The 18,139-nt window shown below is 36.8% G+C and overlaps 4 protein-coding genes across 4 annotated transcripts in view; all 4 read left to right on the plus strand.

Moving 5' to 3' along the window:
* Positions 1 to 18,139, plus strand: part of LOC144839162 (uncharacterized) — a 304,410-nt gene that overhangs the window by 100,961 nt on the left and 185,310 nt on the right. The gene's annotated exons all lie outside the window — the stretch shown is intronic.
* Positions 3,115 to 11,590, plus strand: LOC144840954 (uncharacterized). The gene is made up of 9 exons (XM_078697061.1): positions 3,115 to 3,138; positions 5,062 to 5,262; positions 5,858 to 6,193; positions 6,694 to 6,918; positions 7,531 to 7,630; positions 8,185 to 8,541; positions 8,839 to 8,892; positions 9,454 to 9,734; positions 10,169 to 11,590. Exons 1-9 carry the CDS (start codon positions 3,115 to 3,117, stop codon positions 11,561 to 11,563), a joined length of 2,973 nt encoding a protein of 990 aa, XP_078553187.1. The 3' UTR covers positions 11,564 to 11,590.
* Positions 11,590 to 14,771, plus strand: LOC144840955 (uncharacterized). The gene is made up of 3 exons (XM_078697062.1): positions 11,590 to 13,843; positions 14,101 to 14,627; positions 14,753 to 14,771. The coding sequence occupies exons 1-3, from the start codon at positions 11,918 to 11,920 to the stop codon at positions 14,769 to 14,771; spliced, it is 2,472 nt and encodes an 823-aa protein (XP_078553188.1). The 5' UTR covers positions 11,590 to 11,917.
* Positions 14,765 to 18,031, plus strand: LOC144840118 (uncharacterized). Its single transcript, XM_078695788.1, has 4 exons — positions 14,765 to 15,146; positions 15,670 to 15,852; positions 16,159 to 16,309; positions 16,661 to 18,031. The coding sequence occupies exons 1-4, from the start codon at positions 14,777 to 14,779 to the stop codon at positions 16,806 to 16,808; spliced, it is 852 nt and encodes a 283-aa protein (XP_078551914.1). The 5' UTR covers positions 14,765 to 14,776; the 3' UTR covers positions 16,809 to 18,031.

The following is an 18,139-nucleotide window of genomic DNA, read 5'->3' on the forward strand; positions in this document are numbered from 1 at the left end:
TAGTTATTTTCCAGGCGAAGTTTACTGACGGTTACGTCGTGTACTGCGTCGACGTACGCTACACTACAGCAAAAACGAATTACGTTAATTGTTCGTAAGTTCACCAATTTTTTTAATTTACAAGTAACCTTCTGTACCGTGGGGCACCTAAAATAAATTTTTCATCCATTACTATAAACAAAAAAACATGCCATTTTCGCTTAGCCAACATCTTATTATAGCTAAGTTATTACATTTTCAATGTCCTGTATGTCATGAATTTCTCACCACTCGGAAGTCCAGATGGTACGCACGCATACACTTGGGAGCAGGGCCGTAGATAGCCAGGATCTGTCAAGGGAGGGTTCGGACACTAAGTATTTGGGTCATGTCACACCTCCCCCCCCCCCCACACCTGGGGGTGGGGCCTGAGGCAAGCGAATTTTGTTAAATGACACCCCTAGATGGCCGGAAAAGACACTCTCATGCATCATGCTACCAATGAGCAAAACGATCGTACTTGGACTCGTGGACTATTTAAAGGACGATAACATTTGTTGCCGTATGTTAGATGCGCGTGCTCTGTGCGGAACCGCCGATTGTTTGATCATTTACTCGGTATTTTGTTTTTCGTTCAAGTTCAATGCGAACGTACGTCTAGGAGAAGCCCCGAAAAAAGCACACTGGGTCAAGGCAAATGCAATTCTTATTATTGCTCTCTATAATATTTATTTACAGCAATTTGTTGAGGAAATTAAATATGCCAATGTAAATAGGTGATATTGATACATTTGAGTACGTATCGGCTGGTGGTCTAGAAAAAAATAATCGGATGTCATGTGAACTACAGTACATGATACCATAGATACTATAGTGTAAAATATTAATATTCACTATAATCCTCTATGATACATTATACTTCATAGCCACACATAAATACTGATGTATGTCGGAGGGCTATATACTTTATGCCTGACTGCCAGTGATCTAAACAATAGGTACGCAGTTGTCTGGCGGTGTCCTTTGTACGAATCGTTCGTGCCCCAGCTCGCTGTGAGACGCGTCAATATCATGTTACATGCAGGGACCAAACATTTATTTTTCAGGTTAAAATCGGCAATTCATTCATTTGCAACTCTTAGAAATTTACAGACACGTATCGCTCGAAGTACGCTCATACAGGGAAGAAGGTATACTGTATGAGTTATTCCGAACGAGTTTACGAATTTTTCAATTTACGAACAACTTTTTGAACTGTGGAGCACGTATTTGGAGGATTTTCGGAGATGAGGGTGAGGTATTGGGCATGTCGGGGATGGGGGTTCGCAGTCGGTTAAGGGGGGTTCGCTGTAAAGGGGGGTTCGCCCGAACCATAAAAACCCCCCCTGGCTACGGGCCTGGGGAGGAATAAACTTATTTCCCCGACTGAAAAAGGTCTACGCTTGCGTTTTTTAAGCCTCTAGGCCTGATGTTTCCGAAGTATAAAATGCAATTTTTTTGAAGACCTGCAGCTATAGTTTTAAACAGTTTCTTAGCTCAGCCCCAACAATAAAGCTGGTCATATTTCGAAGTACAAGAAGTGCATTTTCCGGGACCTAACATCTCTATTTTTCAAAACATTTCTTAGCTCAGTCACAACCTTGATAGGGACTTATATATTTTGTTTCATGTTTTGAAGTATAGGCCTAATAAGTCCAATTTCCGGGACCTCCAACTCTATTTTTCTAAATTGTCTTTGAACTTTTATTTTTTAAATTGAAAAATATGGATTGAAACAGTCATCGCGCATCGTTTTTTTGCACGCAGTATTTTATTTATGCATTATAAAAAATGGAAAAAATGGCTACCCTAAATCTGATTAAAATGACCTCAAATGACGCCAGAACGCGTTGCTTCCGGGGGCTTCGCCCCCTGGACCCCCACCGGGGGCCCTTGGCGGCCCCCTGGCCCCCAGCCTAGTTATGCTCGCTTCGCTCGCATAGCCCCCTCGTCGGGGAATGTAGCCCCCGCGTCGGGAAGATTCTGGCGCCACCCCTGGGAGGGACTGATAGATAGGTCCTCCGAACAGGTTCTTTGTTTAGTAGGTCAATCAGCATTTCCAGTTCCTTCGCATTTCCATAATCTTGTTCATCTCGGGCAAAGCTCTGACTCTCCTCCTTGAGCATTCTTTCTGCCAGTTCACGTTGAGTCTCAGTAAGCTTGGATAAGTCAACTTCTGGTGTCCATGATGTTTTTGAAGTAGCTGAGGTGGTGCAACTATTAACTGCTGCATGTGCAGCTGTGTGAGGAAACGGAATATCATTTTTCAGCTCACCATTTATGACACTCCCGACAGGCACCACACTACCCATATAAGTACGACTGTGTACTTGTATAGGATGTTTTGAGATATTAGTCACCAATAGTTCAATTCGACTTGATGTTCCTTTCTTTAATTCAACCAGACTTTCCATCACCTGTAAACCTTCTGGAATCACAGCATCAACAGCATTTTCAAATAGATAAGTAGATCCTGGAGTAATTGGGATACTGTGGTGTACTCGGCATATAACCTTTACCGTCTGTCCTGCTGGAATCTTAGTTGCAGTTTTCCCTGTCTTAACCGTACCCACTCTTTCATCAGCAGTCGCTGTTACTAGATCAATGAGTGTTTGAGCTTGTTTGAATGTAGTGATAGATTGGAGTGATGAACACAGTAGATGCTGGATCGACTTGGGACCAGCTTGGTCACAATCAGCTTTCAACATCTCTTCAATGACATTAAACCCTATGATGACTGGCTCTCCTACTTCTCCTTTTGCCACTAATATTGGAACTTCGATTTCCAGGGCCTTTCTTGACTCATCTGACTGGATTTTCAACTGCACACCTATCCATCCTGAGTAAGGTAAATGCTCACCATTTGCCACTTTTAGGTCCAATTGGTAGTCGAGCAGATCCACCACACTTCTCAATTTTTCTTGCGGTAAATTATTCTGCCACCATTCTTCTGTCTGTTTCATTTATAAATAATTACTGACTGTAGGGGTGTGTCGAAAAACCTAGATGGTATGTCACATCAGTAGACAAGGTGTGTCAATGTCTGTCACTTTACCACCCACCATATCATAAACAACATGGTCACAGTGCATCAAAATGGTGCGTCATGGTCACCTAAAGGTAAGTCACATTTTTTACGCACAGGTGCGTCATGGTATTCATAAGGTATGACGCACATCAGACAATTGCCAAGTATAGTGGGTCATACAATTGACAAGTGCATAATATTACTAATGGTAGCGGGACGATTCGGCCCTGAAACGATTTGGCCTGGGACAATTCAGCCCTGAGACGATTCGGCCCTGAGACGATTCGGCACACTCACATTTATTGGCTTTGATATGCATTTATAAGCATAAAATAAGCTTTTTTCTCCAAACTTTATTTTCAGAGAGACTATGGGGTAGCACTACTAGGGATAAAGATGCAATAAAGCAAACATTTTGAAAACATTGTCGAAAATGATCATTTTTTAGTCACGCGAACGATGTAAACAAGTTACACCCTCTGTTGGCCGCTTGGCGAATGCACGAAATAAACAAGGTTTTCGAAGTAATAAATTGAATATAAAATTAAATTTTTTTAGTAATTATATATATTATATCAACTTTGTCAATATCAATAAAATACAGATTGTTAAAAACTTGATAAATACCAAAAAAAATGAATATGAATTTGGTCTAAAGTGAGACGTTTCGGCCCACAAAGTGAATCATTACTAATAGCAAATGCTAATATTATTAGCATTTGCTATTACCACAATTGACCATGTTGATGGTCAATATGTTTAGCATGAGGGCTTGTGGCGCTGTGTGTTGGACGTTCGACTACTGATCGTTAGACCGAGGTTCGAATCCAACTCTCGCCGCATTGCTTGTATCCTTAGGCAAGATACTTTACTTACGTTTGCCTCTCTCCACCCAGGTGTATAATTGAGAACCCGGTTAGATCAGACACAACTTTGCGCTGATTACTAGCTGCATATATGGGAGTATGTTTCCATAGGTGTTTGATCAGGAAATGACTAGGGTAATAATGTTCAGCGCATTGAGAGCTTGCTTATATGCGCTATATAAGAATGAACTATTATTATTATATCAACTTGGAATAGTTGACCGTATATTCTATTTTAATGTTTTCTGTAATTGCACGGTCGACGTGCCTCAATTTTTTAATCAGTACATGGAACTAGGCCCACAATCAATAGTCCCAATAGAAAACAAATAATACAAAAATAATGTTCAAGCTACAGTAAGTTTGCACGGTTAACTATCGTATATCAGACCTGTGCTGGAATATGCCTGCCAGGTTTGGCATTCATCATTAACTGTTCAGCAATCTAATTTAATAGAAAAAATTCAAAAACGGGCATTGCGCATAATTTTGAGCCCACATTATGTTAGCTATGAATTAGCCTTAGAGCAAGTAGGTTTGCCTTCTTTAAAGTCCCGTAGAGAACAGATTCTTCTCAATTTTGGCAAGAGTCTTTTAGAAACCAAATTTAGAAATATGTTACCAGCATATAAATCTGATAGGCATTCAAGATCGTTAGAGCAATACTAGTTCAAAGTTGGATTTTTGCAGATGTCGCACTGAAAGATATAGGCGGTCTACTATTCCACACTTAGCACGAATCCTTTAAGTTTAATGTTTAGTTTAGATCTTCTTTGATGTATTTTATTTCTCAGTTTATGATTGTAATCCAACCTTTTCAGCTCTTGCTGCTGGTTGGAATTTGATGTTTTTATACCTTAATAAATAAATAAAATATTCAATTCATTCAAATCATTCAATGACAAGCTACAGTAAGAACCTAAAGCTCTGTCTACACTATCAAACTTTAACAAAAAAAGTGTTATGTGCCCAAATATGGTAGTGATATGATGTCATCGTGTCCATATATGGGCACATCAAATAAAGTTTGATAGTGTAGACAGCTTAAATCTGTGTATAGGGTTAGCTAGTAGAAAATTGTTCCTCTCTTTAACCACACAATTAAACTGACTTATCCATATCTACATAATTATCTTTATTCATATTTAGGTAAGGGAACAGGAGAAACTATTTGCTCGTCAGCTTCGTAATGCTGTGAGCAAAAAGAAAGAGGAGGAGGTGAAAGTTCTTGGCAGTCAGCTGCGAGAGAATTGGCTAAGGGAACAACGCAACAAAATTGAAGCCCTTCAGAAGTTGTACAGTTGCAATCTACGAAGCATTGGACAAGGCCACAAAGAGGCATCAGAACAGGTATCTTTAATCATTATTCAGACATTTTTTATAATCTATAATTAGGTCCTTAGAAAGCCTTTAAAAGGTACCCTAGTCAGGACTTGAACAAAGGACCCTGGGGGATGTGAGGAAAACTTGTTAAATACCAATATGACTACAGTGCCTGTTTTTAGCCAGGGTAGCCGAGTCTAGGACTCTCTCATCTTCTCTTCCATCCGACACTGTTGAGTAAAAAGTGCGATTTATAAAGTACTACTCCTCCTTTATTCGTTGTAGTATTGAGCTGGGATTTGGCATGAATATACTACAGGGACATGTCCTCAAAGCTATAAAGCCGGATTTCTTAATATGGCGTCTCTTAGGTGATACCGTATAGCCGTATTTGGTAGCGAGGTTATTGATGTGTATGTGGCGTCTTATGACGTCATTACATCTTCTTTTGCTGTACCCCAAGTATCGCACATTTGTGCTTGTTTTTTATTTTAAACCTTCAGTGTAAAAATCTTACTGTCCTTTTTTTTTACAAATAGTTAGTTTTGTATCGTTCACTTGCCAATCATTCATTATAATTGTACCGTCTCGCTCCTTGCTAAATTAATTTCTTGTTTATCAGAAACCAACAGATATTGAAAGGACAATAACTTCAATACGTAACAACAGAATAGCAGAAGAAAGATACAGCGTAGCTCTAGACAACCTGCACAAAAAGCAGGATGCTCAGTGGCAGAGGGAGAATGTACACATCATGGCACGTAATCGTAAGACTGCTCTTGAAGCTGAAAGAATACGAGCTGCTGAAATAGGTAAACTTCCTCCTCCTGAAAAGGCATGGAATTTAGATGATGGTCCAGAGATACACACTGTGAAGCTTACAAGTGAGACAGGGTTATCTACGACTCACTATCATGTGACAGCGGGTTATGCTGAAAAGGCAAGCACACATCAACAGGTACACATACAATATTATTGTTAGGAAGAATTCTATGGTTTTTATACCTCTATATTCCTTGCTCTTGAGACTTTCAGAACTGTGCTTATTTGTCCGATGAAATTATTATTACATTATTACAAAAACAAATTCCAGTGTTTCAATCTCCAAACCAGCTTTAAATTGATTGATTGAGATGATTAATTAAATTAAAGATGATTTTTGTTTATAATAAATAATTGATATTTATACCTATATCCATTAATGTATTGAAAAATTATATAAGTTGAATCTATTAATAAGTTCTGCTGATGATACTTTTTCATATGCACTTATTAACTATATATATATATATTATTAAGTATTAACTGGTTTTTTTTTAAGGTTGTTTATGTCATCAACCACGTACACTAGCTTTTAGCTATTTGTTGATGGGCCTTTTCATCTTTTAATTTATTTTATTCCTTTTAAAAAAAATGATATTTCTCTCTTGGATGCATAAAATTAATGAAATGAAACAGCCTGATGCGCGTGTAGCTGCTGTTGAAGAAATACAGCGGTCGAAAGAAGAGGAGGAAGAAAGATCGAGGGAAATCAAAGAAAGACACGAGAAAGCAGTACTCCGCCACAAATATGCACGAGAAAAAGAATTACTGAGACAAGATTATGATCACCTATTGAATGAGCTGGGACACCTTGAGCAAATGGACAGAAGAAGGAGACAAGCAGTTGTAGCCTCAATACCTGTGAGTTTATATTTACTGCTGAGACAAAGTTGGGTGGTTTAATATTCAATCATAAGATTTTATTTTACTGCCTTCTACCTAATTAAATTTTCACTTAGCATGTATCCACAGAAACCGTTTTGTGGCTAATAGTACCGATAGTAAATTAATCACTGTCCTATCAGACAGGTTGTAATCCCCTGGTACATGGGCTATTTTGTGAACCAGTTCACCGGGGTAACCCCTTACTCATCTCGAATGATGAACTGGGTTCGTTAAAGTGCACACAGGTTATAACTGAGAACACTGCACCTACGGTTTATAGTCCTTAGACTTCCACCACCAAAACTAGGAGCAAGTCAGCCTCGAACCCCTGCCGATATTGTTGGCTCTTTTAGGTAGGCCCCTGCCTTACCGCTTGGCCACTTAACTCACTTTTGCCTCCTGGTATTGGGCCATTATCAAGTTAAGTTTCACCTACCACCCCCATCCTTGTATGTTTCTTTATAGAAACTTATATCCTGTCCCTTCCATGTAAAGTTATTGCTTAAAAATGAATATATTAGTTCATGAATGATAGCCGCTGATGATAGTACTGTACTATACACATTTTATTTAAATTTACATTATTAGAAACAAGTATTTCAACCTCCACATAAACGATTAGAAGATAGACTGCAACACCAGCAGAATCTAGAAGAAGCATTTGAAGACATGTACATAGCTAAAACAGGTAAACACCGATATAAGAGAACTTTCGATTTGCGATGACCAAACTATGTCATGTTAAGTCATTGTTGCGCATGCAGAGATATTTAGGGATGTGTGTTGGTAATGGTGTCTAGGTCTAGGTGGCGACCAATAACTCATCGATTGCCCTGACCTAGGTTAGTCATCGTTCGTTGTAAATCGCAAGCTCCCTAATATGCCCATCATAGGAGTTTGGCATTTTGCCAGATACTTCTTGTTCTGTCTTGGTTTTCAATTTTGCTCTGTATTATAAACAAAATAAAGAAACTGCTCGTGAAAGGAGCACTGAAACTGTCAGTCAGGTCAGTAACTAATTTTGGTTTTTTTCAAAATAGATTTTTAAAATATATACAAAATAAAGCTTTTAATTGAATTCTTGAGAACAAATATAGTGACAACACTATTGATTGCCACAACGGTGCACAAATTAGTGCCAAGATACAATCACACAGAAATATTTAAGATAAAACAGTCTTAGCAAGAAGCATCTTTCTAAGCTTGCTTGCCTTTTTAACTTTTTAAACATTTTGATTGCAGATTTTGCTGGTGATCTCACATTGGCACTTGATCCTCAGCCACCTTCTAGTGACCATGATCTTGATCTGACAACCAAATCAACAATTGACACTGACATACTACAGCCATCGAGAATGCCTCCACAAAGGAATGCTCCAGTTGGAAGTATTCCTATATCAGAAGAAGATTATCCAGAGAAGGTGATGACATCATCTGAAGAAACAAACTCTCCACAATCTGCTGATTTAGTTACAAGAGGTCTGGTGCAGTTTCCAATTGGAGTCGATAGACAACTGGAAGAGGATACTTCATCAGCTTTGACAGAAGATAAACTTTCTGGTGAGGCTCTCCCAACTAAGAAAATTCTGCCAAGATCAGGTATGTAATAATAGGTAATCATTCAGTGTGTCACTGTCAGAAACACAAGAAGTACTATACACTGAGTTTTTTACAGCCATTTTAATTTTATTAAAATAAATAATAATAATAAAAATATCCTGGATTTATAAAGCGCCTAATGCTGTAAAACCTCTAAGCGCTGTACATATTATTTCCCCAGATCAAACATGTATGTAAACATGCTCCCATAATGCAGCTAGTAATTGGCGCAAAGTTGTGTCTTGACCTTAATTTTGTAATTTATTTTTCTTATTTGTTTTCCTGATTTCGTTTTAGAAGCTCTTGGTAGGTTACTTCTACGTATTAGAGGACAACAGAAAGAAACATCAAGTAAGTTATTTTAGTTTTGGCCATTAAGCTCTGTCTACACTATCAAACTTTATGTAACAACAAAATGTGATGTGCCCATATCTGGACATGATGATGTCATATCACTACTATATTTGGTCATAGCACTACCATGTTTGAGCACATCACACTTTTTTGTAAAACTAATTTGATAGTGTAATCAGAGCTTTAGGATATTCATTCTAGTCAATACAATTTTGTTAAAAGTTTATTTATATATTGTCATTCACACTGTATTGTTAAATGTAAAATCATGTAGAGAATTGAAACGGCACTGTCTTGTAGCGCTGTGTGAACATAGCTTAAGTGAGTTCATTCCTAGATGGTCTACATAAATTTGAATGATTGATTGTTTTTATTTGAAATTGTTTGTGAAGTAAATATAGTATAAAATACCCTGGGATAGGTAGTGTCTTAACCACCAAGCTACGTCTCCACTCAAACAGAAATTGTAGATTGAGTTTAAGTGTACAATGATTTGTATAAGATTGATTTTAGCCAATTTGTTTTATACTTTGTACTAAGTACTTTGTTTCTTTCCAGGTCAAAATGAGATAAGCACTTCTACAATGGCTACTACATCATCCTCCAGTCAACCGACTGACTTATCTCAATATCCAATTGATGACAGTAAACAGAGTAGTGTACCAGTTTCAACTGATCCTATCTCTAAACAGCCTGCAGATATCAGTGTCGGTAGTAGTAATAAAAATGAGGAAGAAGACAAGAGTGAGCCGTGTCCAGATGAACATGAAGAACCCATATTGTCTGGTAGTCCAACGCTACTGCATCCACTCGAGAAGGCAGCTTTGATCAGAGCTAAGGTAACACTAAATAATGATAATAGAATAGTCATTTCTTTATGTTTATGTAAATTGAATCTCTACTATTATTTTTTTACTATTGTAAAAAGCCTTTCTATGGGTTCAGGTAAATGGTAATGTGCTGTGTGTGTTTGAGGTGGTTGTTTGATCCAAAAAAATGACTGAGGTAATAATGTTCAGCACTTAGAGGTTTCACAACATTAGGCGCTATATAAATCCAGGATATTATTATTATTATTATTATACATTAGCAGATTTACAAGTACTCAATTTGGCCAGTGAAAACAATTTCTGGATGTGTTTCCATGTCATTAAGACTTCCCTAACTTGATTCTCCTCTATGATATTAAGTAATATAATCAATATATCAAATGGTTACCATCACAAACAGTGAATTTAATTGATTATTACTTAATTAATTTGTATTCATTCAGGTTGATCTACAAAAGCATACTGAAGAACAAGAAGTTCTTTATGCAAAAAGTCAACGTCGACTGATGGAATTGAGAGAACAGCACCAAGAAATTGGATCAGTGCCTTCAAAAGAACCCATGATTAAAGATCATACGTTGAACAATTCTCCTTGTAAAGAAGCTGAAAATGTAGAAGAGGCTATTCAGGAGATACAAGATCAATATCCTGAAAGGAGAAAGTTTCAAGTACATCCATATGAAGTTATGACTTGGAGGGAGGAACCAAACACCAGTTCTATCTCAACAACACAGCCTCAAAGTAGTATAGAAATTACAAGTGTGACTAGAAGTAGTAGTGAAATGGATGATCCAGCCCTGCAGCGAATACGTCAATATCAACAGCATCTTCTGAAAAAACACAGAAGGAAAAAAGAAGACATTACTAGTGTACAAAAGCAGTTAAAGCTGACTACAGAGCATCTCCTTGGGCAACAGAAACAGATGTCTTCAGTACCGCAGTCATCTAGAGTACCACCGTCATACCCTATGTTTTCAGTACCACCGTCATACCCTATGTCTTCAGTACCACAGTCATCTAGAGTACCACCGTCATACCCTATGTCTTCAGTACCACCGTCATACCCTATGTCTTCAGTACCACAGTTAGACACTGTGTCTTCAGTACCACAGTTAGACACTGTGTCTTCAGTTCCAAAGTCGTACACTGAGTCTTTAGAACCACAATCATATGCTCTCTCTACAGATGATCATACCATCTCTTCAGCACCTGATATAAGTCATTCCGAATGGGTGATGACCACTAATTCCAAAATTGAACATGACATCTCTGTAGCAACATCAGATGCAAACAAACATGACACTTCTTTACCTACTGATAGCTATTATAACACTAAAATACCATCATCTACACATCAACCCATTGATCTCAGAGATCAGTTAGAAACTTACCTTCCAACTAAAGACCAAACACACAGACATCAGACTGTTTCATCTCATAAAAATTTAAAAGCTCCCATTACACAATCTCCACATATTAAAGACGAAGAACGTATTACTGAATTTTATAAAGAGCATGAAATTAGAATAAAGTGGCTACGGGAGCAACAAGAATTAATGCAAAAGCAAAGGGAAACTCTTTTCAAACATCAGGAAATGCAAAAAAGAAGTTTAGAAGAAAAGCAAATGCAGCTTAAGGCTCACTTGAGAGGGGAACATCTACCCACAGTTGATGCTACGGAAAATATGTCTGAAAGTGAAGTACAGATAACTAGACAAAGGTCCATTAGTCCATTCAGTCCTGCAACAAAGACATCACCAATAACATTCAATAAACTGTATCCGGAATTGATACAACAGAAAGAACTATTACATTTGGAAAAAGACATATTGAATTAAGATATACATAGTGTGCGAGAACCAGATGTTGACAGACCATCTGTAACACCAGATGTTGACAGACCATCTGTAACACCAGATGTTGACAGACCATCTGTAACACCAGATGTTGACAGACCATCTGTAACACCAGATGTTGACAGACCATCTGTAACACCAGATGTTGACAGACCATCTGTAACACCAGATGTTGACAAACTACCTTTTAATGAACATGATGTTCTTTATGATGACCATGAACATGTTCCTTATCAAACTACCGTGAGACAGAGAACATACCCGCCAGTTAGCATCCCTAAGGTGATTCCTGTTGATGTCAAATTAAACGCTCATGAGTTGAGCACAATCCATGAGATGGAAAGTCCAAAAAACCAGTCACACTCCGTATTCCAAGATGAACTTTCTTCTCTACAGTTTAAATCTCTGACGGCTGAAGAAACTTCGGAAACTAATACTTCTGACACCCAGGATGAGTCGGACTGGAAGACAAATGATGTTCACAACCATTTTGATATGGTAAAACATCCCACAGTAGAAAGTTACAATATGAAGATGTACTCCCCAGAAGTTAAAAGCAACAATGGTTATACCTCTAAAGTATCACCCAAAGCTATTATCAACATTTCAAATCCTGTAATAGAACAAGACTTTCCTGTTTCTGATAGAGAGAAAATTGACTTTCGTGGTGTTGGACAAGAGATTGAAGATCTCCCTCAGTTTAAACCACATGAGTTCCAGTCTTCAACACAGAATTCTGAGAGCTTGGAATCATCCATTCCCCCCTCTGTGGTATCTGCCACAAAAACCTCTTTTACTAAAGGTCCTATCTGGAAAGATATTTTGACACACCCAACACCAAAGTTAAAACAAAGCTTCTTAAAGGATAACCCAGTTCAGGATCAAAGAAGTACTTATGTAAGTACATTTCACAGTACAGAAGCAAGCAGAGAAAATATCAGCAACCCAGAAATTAGGAATTCAAACAAGACTGCACTCAGCGAATATACAATTGATAAGAGAGGAAGCAAAGGCAGTATTTCTCAATATAGTACATTGTCTGAATATCCAGATAAATCACAAGATCGTGAACTAGTTAATACACATACAAGTCCATCTAAAGATACATCAGTCACCGCAGACATGTCCAGTTACTCTTTAGTAAATAAAAGTCCAGTACTCTTCCACAGACTTCAAGCGGAGTTAACAGCAAATGCTACTCTTTGTACACATTTTCTGGATACCTCAAAAGATTCTTTTACAATTCCCAAAGACAGCGAACATGCTAAAACCTCTGTATCACCTGCTCTTAGTGATTACTCAATAGAGCCAGTAAAAGTTACTGATGAATTTGACCTGGAAGAGATCAGGCATAAAGTTAAACAATCTGGAAATGAATCACAACTTGTGCCGTTGCCCCTGTATGTATCAGGAACTTCTTCTAAACCTGACATATCTTTACCTGGTGAATACAGTTTTCATTTGCCTAAACAAGAGTTTGATTCAATGTCTCAACATGATGGCATAACAATGAGCAGAGCCTCAACAAATTCCACAAGTTCATCCATTAATAGAAATAAAACAAATGTTACAAATGCATTAAATGACGATTTTGAACATTTGTTTAATAGATTAAGCTTAAAGTCAGGAGATGTAAGTGCAAGCCAAGATGATAACAATGTTTCAAATCAAGTTCATTCTCGTGAACTAGATACAAACGATGACTCTCAAACCATTAGTAATCAGAAGAACATTAATGATCAGTCTAGTAACAAAGATGATTTGAAAAGAATGCTTCAAGCAGTTATGTCCAGACGAACATTACACAGTCAAGGACTGCAAATGTTTTCCGATGTGTCATTCAGTCAACATAGTTTGTCTTCTGAAGGACCAAGCTTCTTGTCAAGAGATTTGTCACAGCTGCTGGTGTCCAGCAGAACACTGAGTGGTTTGGGACAAGTTAGTGAGGAGGAAAGGGTAGACCTTCCAAGTGGTACCATGCCAACTTTTGTCAGGAAAAGATCATCCTCGAAGTCGCAGTCATCAGTTTCAGACGATCCAGAGAAATTAAACTCTGATAGATATACGTCAAAAGTTGTTGGTTATGGTGGTAGTTCGACAGAGAGTAGCGAATCAGAACAAGTTGATCGATTGATCCAGATGATTGAGGAATCGAAACAAATCAGAGAACAAGATTACTATCAGAAGCAGAAATTAGAACAAATCAATGAAGCAGAGAAGAAAACTGAAAAGGAATTGACAGAACCACTTTCAATAGAAAAGGTAAGATTATATATCATTTATGACACATTTGATATTTTATTTATTTGCAGAGGAGTATACTATTTCTATACTGTATGTATTAGGGGTAACCAATTTTCATCTCTTTTTACTCAAAATATACTTTTTACTCAGTTACATCTAAAAGTTGTGTGAAATTTATGGTTTAATTTTTGTCTTAAAATTATTAGTGAAGTTCAGTTTAGAATTTGATATTCTTGATTCCTCTACAGATTAACCTAATTTATTTATTTGTGTAGGATAAATCAAATGGTATAATGGAAGAGCCAGATTTAACACTGGTTTCCATTCCAGACACAACCATCTCTGAAGGACCAGTTTGGGAGGCTTCATTATCAGAATGGTCTTTCCACAATTCTTTATCAGAAAGTGAAATTGGAACGAGATTATCTGAACTTAGTAAAAGTCAGTTTAGGAGTTTTGATCAGGTAACTGCCATGAGTGAAGGATTAATATCTGAAACCAGTAACCAGACTTTAGAAGGTTTATCAGAGGGAAGGATAGTAGATTACTCTGCAATGGCAACTCTAAGTCAAAGTTTGCTTAATGAAGAGGAATTTGCACCTCTTGAACCATTATCCGAAGGAAGAATCATCGATGACTCAACCAGTGCTTCTCTGAGTGAAGGAATACTTACCGAAGATGAAAATCAACCTCTGGGACGGAATTATTCACTATCAGAAGAGAGAATAGTAGAGACTACAGCTAATGTTTGTCTGAGTGAAGGAACGCTTACTGAAAATGGTAGCAAACATCCACATCCTCAGTCAGAAGGAAGGATAATTGACAATTCTGCTGCAGCCCCTATAAGTGAAGGAACACTTACGATAATTGGCAGAAAACACCCGGAGCGTCTGTCAGAAGGAAGGATAACCGATAATTCTGTTTCAGGCACTATGACTATGAGTGATACTTATGGCAAATGGCAGAAAAAATCTGGAGCCTCTGTCAGAAGGAAGGATAACCGATAATTCTGCTGCAAGCGCTATGAGTGAAGAAGGTCTTACGGCAAATGGCAGAACACATCTGGAGCCACTGTCCGAAGGAAGGATAATGTATTATTCTGCTGTAGAGGCTCTAAGTGAAAGGTCATTTACAGAAAGTCTGCCTTTCAAGGGACTGTCAGAAGCCAAAGGAGCAGATTTTTCTGCAAGTTTTGATGACATTAGTGAATCACTGCTTTCATTTCAAAAACATGAATCAGAAGTTGCAACACCATTTTCACAGAAAGTGCAGAAAATACATCAAGACAATGTAATGACCTCTAGCTCTTTTCAAAGCTCAGGTAACTAAATTACTTTCATCAAGATATTGCATGGAAACTCAGTTTAGCATTGGATTTTGGTAGAAGTTCAGTTTTTAATAGTAATAGTAATACAAAACAATTTGCTTAGTCTTTTTTATTGCTAAAACTGTTAATAGTTAGCTAAACTGGTAATACTGTAATAGTTAAACTGTTAGTTTCTAAACTGGTAATACTGTAATAGTAAAACTGGTAATAATAGTTAGCTAAACTGGTAATACTGTAATAGTTAAACTGTTAGTTGCTAAACTGGTAATACTGTAATAGTAAAACTGGTAATAATAGTTAGATAAACTGGTAATACTGTAATAGTTAAACTGTTAATATAATAGCTAGCTAAACTGGTAATACTGTAATAGTAAAACTGTTAGTAGTTTAATAAACTGGTAATACTGTAATAGTAAAACTGTTAATTGTTAGCTAAACTGGTAATAATAACCATGAAAGCCTCATTTTTCTTGCTGATTTTTTTTTTTTTACTGGTACTTGCATTGTGTTATTTCAGACACGTCAGGTGCTGGACAAAGCTCTCTCAGCCTGCAAGAGGCATTTGCTAGGCATAAAAAGAAGTTCATAATTTCATCTAAAACCAGGCAAGACAAGGTCATGGATCGTGAACAGCATCCACCAAAAACCACTGTTGGTAAAAAACTAACAAAGAAAAAGGCTATGAAGAAACTAAATTTAGGTAAGATTAATATACAGAGATTAAATCGGGTAGATTTTTTTACTAAACACTACTACAGCTATTTTAGAGTAGAGTTTTTACAACTTGTGAAAGTCAAATTGTTTTGACCCACCTAATATTGGTTCATTTTTTCATGTTTCTATTTGCAAAATTTGGCCTTGCATCAAAAAAGTTAATCTTTTATTTAAAATCTGTTTTTTTAATAAAAATATCTAAAAGATTGATAGTGAAAATTAAAAATAGTAAGTATGATGTTTAATAATCACTCCAATGTTATTCAATTCATGTTTTATATCTTTATCGTAGATGAATCTAGTAGTCCGAATGAAAATTCATCAAATTCTGCTGGTACAAATGGAAGGAACAAAGGAACAAAAACTAAGAAGTTATCCAAGAAAACACTTGCACCAAAAGAAAAGAAGGATTCTGAAAAAGACAAGTTACAAAGAAACTTGAGGTACTGTATGACATTACTAATACCTTTTTCCACTAGGCGAATTCAAAGTATATACATATTCAATTAAATTTGCATAAATGGAAACAGGCTCTCTTTTAGTGAGTCCGATCAAAAACTGATGTAGGATTTCTTTCACTTTCAACTTTATTTTTAATAACAAGAAATATACATTTAAATAATTGAAAAAAAAAGGCGATAAGGTGTAGTTTTCTTAGCACAACCTAGATGAATAAAGTTAGTACTGTAAGTGTAGAATTGAACAACTATTGTTGAAATTGTTTGGATGACAACGTGAGTTTGAACAAAAACTCAAAATACGGCTTCATGATTACAATTTGGTCATCCTTATAGATTGTACAATCAACTTGAAGAGGTGAAGACAAAAAAGAAAGAAGAAGAGAGGAAAAAGTTTTATGAGGAAAATAGAAAGAAAATGAAAGCCTTTCACGATAAAGTACAATCGCACCTTAAAAAACGTGCTTCACAAAACAAGAAGTGATTCCACTGGTAACCTGATTTTGTAGACTTTTATTCTTTTTTGTTCCTGTAAAAAAAAGTTCAATAGTTGCTTGTAATTTATGGACGTACATGCCGCTGCTCCACATAAACTTGTTCAAAACCTTCCAATTAGCAAGATACTTACCTACGTCAAACTTGTACATTTAAAAGCAGAGTATCAATCTATGTTGAGCCCTAGAGATGTAAGGCTTGTAAGTTGTCTTTGCAAACTAACAAAATTCATGCAAATTCAGTTTTCTTTTGATAAGATGATTGTGACAGATGCTGTTTAATTCTCAAGGCAATGTGTATGCAAAAGTCTGCAGAATGTTGCCGACAATCATGTAAGGGCGTGTGGCGCAGTGCGTTGGACGTTTGACTACTGATCGCGAGATTGAGGTTCGAACCCAACTCTCGCTGCATTGCTTGTATCCTTAGGCAAGATACTTTACTTACGTTTGCCTCTCTCCACCCAGGTGTATAAATGGGAACCCGGTTAGATCAAGACACAACTTTGCGCTGATTACTAGCTGCATTATGGGAGTATGTTTCCATACGTGTTTGATGACTTGGGTAATAATGTTCAGCGCTTAGAGGTTTTACAACATTAGGCTCTATATAAATCCAGGATATTATTATCATACCAAATCTACGACTCACTAAAACCAAGTGTTGGTTCCTTCTTGTGAAATTGCATTCTCCCAAATAAAAGACAAATGGCAACAAGATATGTTTTAACTTAAGCTCTGTCCACACTATTATATCAAACTTTAGGCGACAAATAATGATGTGCCCATATATGCAAACGATGACATCATATCACTACCATATTTGGGCATATCACTACCATATTAGTAGACAGGGCTTAATTCAGACTACTGCATATTGTCAACATTTGATACTACTGTATAATATTGTATTTATTTTCTTGAATTATATTGTAAATAACTGTTATAGAGTATCTAATTAAATAAACACTTTTGTAAAATATATAAAAGTCCTTTTTATTAGCATCAATGTAATGTACTGTATTAAAACATGCAACTGGAAATTGTTTCAATAATATTTATCTAAAATTAGTTGATGCATGTGTACCTCTTAAGGGTCACACTAGATGCAACGCAAAATAAGTGATTTGACCAATCATAAGCGATGGATTAATTGAACTGTCGCTTGTCATTGGTCAACTGGCCTTCTTGTGTAGTAGAAACCATGCTTCAACTGTAACTCAGAGGTTATGTTGCTTTTTTTTTAACATATATAGTATAATTCAAGAACACCCTGATCTGTGACCGTTTTGTGTGATTTTACAACTGATGAAAACAAAAATGG

The sequence above is a fragment of the Antedon bifida genome, chromosome 4 (genome assembly GCF_963402885.1).
Source record: "Antedon bifida chromosome 4, ecAntBifi1.1, whole genome shotgun sequence".
Lineage (NCBI taxonomy): Eukaryota > Metazoa > Echinodermata > Crinoidea > Comatulida > Antedonidae > Antedon > Antedon bifida.

Bases quoted from the DNA above. Each gene is read 5' to 3' on its own strand.
- LOC144840118 (XM_078695788.1), top strand. From the start codon at position 14,777: ATGGCAAATGGCAGAAAAAATCTGGAGCCTCTGTCAGAAGGAAGGATA. The intron at 15,147-15,669 runs GTAACTAAATTA...GTGTTATTTCAG, and splicing joins TAGCTCTTTTCAAAGCTCAG to ACACGTCAGGTGCTGGACAA. The intron at 15,853-16,158 runs GTAAGATTAATA...TCTTTATCGTAG, and splicing joins TATGAAGAAACTAAATTTAG to ATGAATCTAGTAGTCCGAAT.
- LOC144840955 (XM_078697062.1), top strand. From the start codon at position 11,918: ATGGAAAGTCCAAAAAACCAGTCACACTCCGTATTCCAAGATGAACTT. The intron at 13,844-14,100 runs GTAAGATTATAT...TTATTTGTGTAG, and splicing joins AACCACTTTCAATAGAAAAG to GATAAATCAAATGGTATAAT.
- LOC144840954 (XM_078697061.1), top strand. From the start codon at position 3,115: ATGGTGCGTCATGGTCACCTAAAG. The intron at 6,194-6,693 runs GTACACATACAA...GAAATGAAACAG, and splicing joins AGGCAAGCACACATCAACAG to CCTGATGCGCGTGTAGCTGC. The intron at 9,735-10,168 runs GTAACACTAAAT...GTATTCATTCAG, and splicing joins CAGCTTTGATCAGAGCTAAG to GTTGATCTACAAAAGCATAC.